The sequence below is a fragment of the Sinocyclocheilus rhinocerous genome, unplaced genomic scaffold (assembly GCF_001515625.1).
Source record: "Sinocyclocheilus rhinocerous isolate Xijiao unplaced genomic scaffold, SAMN03320098_v1.1 scaffold664, whole genome shotgun sequence".
NCBI classification, from domain to species: Eukaryota; Metazoa; Chordata; class Actinopteri; order Cypriniformes; family Cyprinidae; genus Sinocyclocheilus; species Sinocyclocheilus rhinocerous.
Window position 1 is genome coordinate 84,955 of NW_015658767.1, and position 7,323 is coordinate 92,277.

General features: G+C 38.6%; 1 protein-coding gene across 3 annotated transcripts in view; it reads right to left on the reverse strand.

The window, feature by feature from the left end:
* The window catches only part of LOC107723025 (protein spire homolog 1), a 14,818-nt gene that overhangs the window by 3,340 nt on the left and 4,155 nt on the right, over positions 1–7,323 (reverse strand). For 2 of the 3 annotated variants that reach the window (XM_016531527.1, XM_016531526.1), the window contains 10 exons: positions 6,899–7,072; positions 6,697–6,777; positions 5,789–5,915; positions 5,562–5,635; positions 5,413–5,458; positions 5,018–5,085; positions 1,342–1,461; positions 1,199–1,266; positions 1,099–1,126; positions 892–1,016 (listed from right to left, as the gene is read on the reverse strand). In XM_016531527.1, coding sequence (XP_016387013.1) covers positions 892–1,016; positions 1,099–1,126; positions 1,199–1,266; positions 1,342–1,461; positions 5,018–5,085; positions 5,413–5,458; positions 5,562–5,635; positions 5,789–5,915; positions 6,697–6,777; positions 6,899–7,072 — 911 coding nt within the window. Of the gene's footprint in view, positions 1–891; positions 1,017–1,098; positions 1,267–1,341; positions 1,462–5,017; positions 5,086–5,412; positions 5,459–5,561; positions 5,636–5,788; positions 5,916–6,696; positions 6,778–6,898; positions 7,073–7,323 lie in introns of all 3 variants that reach the window. The other variant, XM_016531528.1, reaches the window with a different exon arrangement.

Consider the following 7,323-nt stretch of genomic DNA (forward strand, 5'->3'; position numbering starts at 1 on the left):
TAAATCAAACTACATTCAATCAAATAAAATTACACATTGATCGGATTAGAAAGGGTGGTGTAGAACTGAAAAAAAATATCAATGGGAAAAAATAAAAGCACAAATGCTTGAATTTCTTATCAGATTCAATAATATCTTGTGCATATATTCATCAGATAAAATTTATAATAAAAGCTCTTCTGACATATTTTAGCTCTCATATTAGATATGTCATGAAGGCAAAAATGACAATTACACTTGCAGTAGCTCATTAATCAATATTATTGGCTTTCTTTCTCTGCTTCTGAATGTGACGGCTGAAGTTTTGTTCAGAATATGGATTGCAAAGTTTAGGATTCAAAAATACAGAACTTTGGAATCAGGTCTGATTCAATTAGATTAACAAAAATTAAGGCATGGAAACAATCTAGTTTTTCAAATTCTGAATACTGTCCAAAGACTTGATGCCACAAACCTCACAAACTCAAATTCAGTACATGGGACTTCTTTAGAAGTGCTCATTATAGCCAACAACTGTTTAAATACATAAATAAAATAATGGTTAAACTCGATTGGTTGATTGATTTGACTATTAATCCCAAAGGGACATTCACATGCCACAGCAGAGCTCACCACACAATAAATAAATGAATACATTAAATAAGATAAAATACTGCCAAACACTGCATTTCATAAACCAGATTGGACCTTGATGTCTTGAGAAGCTATTGCAATTTTTGCATCAGAAGGTCCATGAATGGACAAGTTTACCGTTCAAGAAAGGTCAAAAGTTTCCTTTTGCTTAGGTATTTAAGTGCTTTTGTGTACTTAACTAGATCGGTTGATTCTTCTGTATTTGTGCAAAAAGTGCAAAATCTTCGGTAGCTGGTTCAGCTGATATGGTCCACTCACCAGACTGAATTCCAGGACCAGCGCTCGCTCCAGAAGTTTCTCTGGCTTTGCTCGCCATCTTTCATCACAATTTGCTTGAAGAAGCTCAGAGGAAGGTTGACGCAGCGCTTGGAGGGCAGACGCATCTGATCCAGGGAACACATGCAGATGAACAGCCAGACGGCATTAATGACATCTAAAGATTCAATACAGGAGACTCCAGCCTACCTCTAGACAACACCCGGGACACACAACCCTGCGAACACACAGCATAAACGTCACAAAACAGTTTCATCATGCGCAGAATCAGAGGAACGAGTGATCTGACCTGCGACACACAGAGCAGACGTTATGCCACGTGAAATACAGGCTCCTCATCGCACAGCAAGAACAAACCTGAGAACAACAGACTTTTAGACACTGTAGATGACACATTTTGAGCTCCTGAATCAGGATTGGAGGAGTTCTCACCCGCCAGTCCCCATATCTCTCACACGACAGATCCTTCACATCTCCTTGCTCCTCAGAACTGTGCATTTTCATGACGTCAACAATCGTTGTGAGGACAGACCCCCTGTTACTGCTCTTCACCTTCAAAAGGAAGAGATCAACAGCACAGAGATAAAGTATTGGAGTAATAGCACTTCACTACTGTACGCAATTAGGGGATCTGCACTTGAGTTGAGCTCTGCTAAAGTTAAACACTTGTACTTCTACTCAGTTACACTTACAAGGTAACAGTAAGATTTTTAATGTTTTTTAAAGAAGTCTCTTCTCCTCACCAAGCCTGCATTTATTTGATTCAAAAACAGCAATATTGTGAAATGTTTACGATTTAAAATAGCTGTTTTCTGTGTGAATATATTGTAAAATTTAATTTATTGCTGCGATCAAAGCTGAATTTTCAGCATCTTTCCTCCAGTCTTCAGTGTCACATGATCCTTCAGAAATCATTCTGATTTGCTGCTCGAGAAACATTTATTATTATTATTATCAATAGTTCAAAAAGTGGAGTACATTTTTTTCAGGATTCTTTGATGAATAGAAAGATCAGCATACACTATACCATTCAAAAGCTTAGAGTCAGTATATGTATAGAACTTTCTACTCAATGAAACCTGAAAAAAAAAAAATTCTACTCAGCTGTTTTCAACACAACAATAAGTTTTTGAGCAGCAAATCAGAATATTAGAATGATTTCTGAAGGATCATGTGACTGGAGTAATGATGCTAAACATTCAGCTTTGAAATCACAGGAATAAATTACATTTTAAAATATATTCAAATAGAAAGCAGTTATTTTAAATAGTAAAAATATTTCAAAATTTTACTGTTTTAGCTGTACTTTGGATCAAATAAATGCAGGCTTGGTGAACAGAAGAGAACTCTTTAAAAAAACATTACCAGTCAAAAGTTTTTTGAACAGTAAGATTTTTAGTGTAGACATATGCCTGAAATCTTTCCTTAATTATTCAAAACTAAACACTATTTTTTCTTTATCCTAATGTGACTTCAAAAGATGAGAGAGTAAATGACAGTACAATTTTGGTTAAAAAATATCCTTGATTAACAGCCTAAAATCACTATATTCAAATGTCAAAACAGGACCAATCAATTCGCTGAAAATGTTCAGGTAACAGGTTTCAGAATACCGATTTAACATTAAAGGGATAGTTCACCCAAAAATGAAAATTCTGTCATTAATTACTCACCCTCATGTCGTTTCAAACCCCGACATCAGCTAAACAGCGCATGCTGTTCTGTGTCAGCTGCATCACGCCGGATCGGGTTCCTACGTTGTTGTGATTTGAACTGAACGGAAACAGCGTATCCGTGTGACGCAGCTGACACAGAACAGAATACGCTGTTTACATCCAGCAGATATTCTCCAAAATGGCACCAGGGTGATGCAGAGGAGACAAATTGTTGAATAAAAACGTAATTTTTTTTCTCTTTTGCGCACAAAAAGTATTCTCGTAGCTTCGTAAAATTACGGTTGAACCTTTTTTGAACAGTAAGATTTTTAGTGTAGACATATGCCTGAAATCTTTCCTTAATTATTCAAAACTAAACACTATTTTTTCTTTATCCTAATGTGACTTCAAAAGATGAGAGAGTAAATGACAGTACAATTTTGGTTAAAAAATATCCTTGATTAACAGCCTAAAATCACTATATTCAAATGTCAAAACAGGACCAATCAATTCGCTGAAAATGTTCAGGTAACAGGTTTCAGAATACCGATTTAACATTAAAGGGATAGTTCACCCAAAAATGAAAATTCTGTCATTAATTACTCACCCTCATGTCGTTTCAAACCCCGACATCAGCTAAACAGCGCATGCTGTTCTGTGTCAGCTGCATCACGCCGGATCGGGTTCCTACGTTGTTGTGATTTGAACTGAACGGAAACAGCGTATCCGTGTGACGCAGCTGACACAGAACAGAATACGCTGTTTACATCCAGCAGATATTCTCCAAAATGGCACCAGGGTGATGCAGAGGAGACAAATTGTTGAATAAAAACGTAATTTTTTTTCTCTTTTGCGCACAAAAAGTATTCTCGTAGCTTCGTAAAATTACGGTTGAACCCCTGATGTCACATGGACTATTTTACAGATCTCCTTGCTGCGTTTCTGGACTTGGGAACATTTCAGTTGTGTTGCTGTCTATGCAGGGTCAGACAGCTCTCAGATTCCATCTAAAATATCTTGATCTGGGGGGAACACCAAGTACTTAAAGTATGATTTCTCATTACTTACACATTTGAAACAGCATAAAGAATTACATTGAGAACCTGGAACTTAAAGGGGTCATGAACTGAGAAACCAAAATTCCCTTGATCTTTTGACATACAAGAGGTCATTGTGCTATAAAAACATCCTGTAAGTTTCAGAACTCAAAACTCTCTCATTACTCTAAAACCCGCTTATATTGAAGCCAGTCTGACAAAACGACTTGTGCAACGTATGACTCTATGATGTAATAGTGTGGATAAGCACAGCCTCCACAGAAGATCAATGCCTGCTTCGACATCACTGCCTGTTTAGCCCCGCCCACCGATTCTACATCACTGCCTGTTTAGCCCCGCCCACCGATTCTACATCACTGCCTGTTTAGCCCCGCCCACCGATGCTACATCACTGTCTGTTTAGCCCCGCCCACCGATGCTACATCACTGTCTGTTTAGCCCCGCCCACCGATGCTACATCACTGTCTGTTTAGCCCCGCCCACCGATGCTACATCACTGTCTGTTTAGCCCCGCCCACTGATGCTACATCACTGTCTGTTTAGCCCCGCCCACTGATGCTACATCACTGTCTGTTTAGCCCCGCCCACTGATGCTACATCACTAGGCTTGTTTGAGATGTGCCTCGCCTGAAATGTAGGCGAGAGCAGGCGGCTGCAGTGAGGGGGAGGAGTGAAATAAGCGCAGTCAAGACGGACAGTTCTGAGCTCTTGAAGTGGAAGAGATACCAACGAGATCATAGGCGTATATCGCGTTATTCTCACTCATATGCTGTGCTGCTGATAAACATGATATAACTTCCGACGCAGGATTTTTAAAAAGATTGACACTAAAATACGATGCGGTGTCGACTATATTGGATCCGACAGTAATGTCACAATGCACAAGTGTGAGTAACAGTTTTCATTACGTGGTCACTATTGCTCTGTCGGTCATTACAGATCGTTTGATATGAGTATTTAAGCGTTTTTAACCTAAATCACAGCAGCGTCCATCTGTGAGGAATGTACGCTGTCAAACACACAACTATTAGCTAATCATAGCAGTGGTGTTAACTTCCGAGCCTACAATCCTCTACACTTATTCATACAGAGCGTTCTGATGAGGGGGGTCAAAAACTGGACAGAAAATAATACTAGTATAATACTAATTACGTCTAAATTATGAGGTTTTTTGATGTAAAAATCTTGATAACATCATAAGTGCAAAATAACAGTACAAAATAAAAACTGGCAGTTCATAACCCCTTAAAAAAAAAATAAAAGTTAGACATATTTGGGGCACTTTGTATATAAAGTGCACAGAGTAATTTGTGTTCCACCACAGAACACAGAAAGCACCACTGACATGACTGCAGTCTTCATTACATACAACATAATCAAGACAGAGTGACGCACCACTTTGAAGAGATCCCGGTTGCTAGCAAAAGATCTGGTCCGGCGCTTTCCTGCGCAGAGTGTGAAGTCTAAGAGAGATTGTGTGACATGACTACACCTTAATATGGAAAGAGGAGATGCATCCATGTTTTTGTGGGAAAATCCCCACCACATTTAAAGGAAACACCTTTTCATTTCACATCACGTCATTTCAAAATCAAAAGAAAAAAAACGTATCACCTGTTAATCCTCAAATTTTCACTACTGTACTAACAGGTGTTATAAGTTAATTGATTCATGTAATTTCTCATTAAAATGCTCTTTGTAATCATTTATTTGGAAGTCAGTGTGACAGACGTGATCTTGTCAGGTTTCCTCGTTTACAGTATTCAAAGCAACTAAAACCAAGATCTGACCTGTAAAGCTGGCATCCTGCGCATCACTTCCTGAACCAACAGCTTCCTGCACAGTCGGGAAAAACCGTTATAAACTGCAATAATCGGTTTAATCTGCTTCAAGTTTGCATTCGTGTAAGTGCTGCTAGGAATCTGAAGAGGACGCATACATCAGAGCGTATCCTGTGAGGAGCCGACTTCAGGAAAGAACGCTCTTCAGCTTCTCCATTAATCGTCAAGCCATCTGCCGTTTAAAGCAAACAAAACTGTCAGTGATTTACCAAATTCAGAGGTTACAGAAAAAAAGTCATGATACTGCTCAGATAAATTTCCACTTCCTTTGCGAACAAAGTAGTAACATTAAAGGCCAGAGTCGTGGACTAAGAGGTTTCTGTACGTTTATAGCTCGACTCGGTGTTGTGAGCCAGACGTTTGCAGCGGTCAGTCGAGCGAATCTCCTCCATTAGCAACTCATGCAGACTGATCTGCTCTTTGGGCTTTAGGCCTATCCTACGCTCGGACGCCTGAGGAAGAGGAAATAAAGAAGAAATCCATGGGAATGGAAGCCAAAAGCTGTTAGTTGACAAATGTGACCCTGGACCACAAAACCAGTCAAAAAGGTAAATTTTTTCAAATTGAAGTTTTTTTAATCTGAATAAATAAGCTTTCCATTGATGTATGGTTTGTTAGGATAGGACACTATTTGGCCGAGATACAACTATTTGAAAATCTGGAATCTGAGGGTGCAACAAAATCAAAATATTGAGAAAATCGCCTTTAAAGTTGTTCAAATGAAGTTCTTAGCAATGCATATTACTAATCAAAAATTAAGTTTTGATATATTTACAGTAGGAAATTTACTAAATATCTTCATGGAACATGATCTTTACTTAATATCCTAATGATTTTTGGCATAAAGGAAAAATGGATAATTTTGACTCATACAATGCATTGTCTATTTCCTCAAATATACCTGTGCTACTTATGACTGGTTTTGTGCTTCAGGGTCACAAATGCGATCTTGGACAAATAAACGTTCATTTAAAATTAAGCAGGCAATCCAGAGGGAATGTATCAGACGGTCAAAGTGTCTTTATATGACAGGGAGAGGATTTGTGATATCAGCCAAAAAGGAAATAGTTTTTTTTTTATATGTTGATGAGAAATTATGATTTCTCAAATTTAGGAATAATGTACATTGATGAATTGGCACAATAAGACATATGGTCACACAGTGTCAATTTGAAGTCAAGACCTTTAAGTTTCTTCCTGCCTGCTTGGCTTGACTTACGAACGCAAACTCACCGGTCGCAACTTTGGCCGCGAGCGGATGAACTCCAGAAGAGTCTGGTGAGGGTCTGGTTTTCTTTGGCCATCTCCTACATCCTATGGATGCAAGAACACGCATTCAGATAACAGACATCAATCCAATAAAACTTCAGTGAAATCAAACAATATATTGACATAAAAACACACAAGGAAAGAAAGAAACAAAGCCTTTCCGTACAGTTAGCTGAACTTTGCGCAGTGTGTAGCGTCTGAACTGGATGTCCCGCAGAAGCTGGTTGAACGGAGGGGTCTCTGCAGGCTGTGGGCATTTGCTGACAGTCAGTCTCTTTGCTAGCGGCCGCAGCAGCACACCTCTGCTCAACTCATCCACCAGATCCCTCCAGGAGGACACCTGCAGTGCGAGCAATGCCAGCAACTATGACACTGCATTTGAGATGTTTATCCTCAAAGCTAGCGAGAAATATCCAGGATACAACCCGAATGATTGTATAGAATGAATAGATTGTAGAAATCACTGATGGTGAAACGGATTTAAACAGATTTAAAAAACAAAAACAAAAACAAAAAAACACTACACTGTAAAAAATGACTGTGAACTTAACGGTAAAAAAAAAAAAAAAAAAAAAAAAAAAAAAAAAAAAA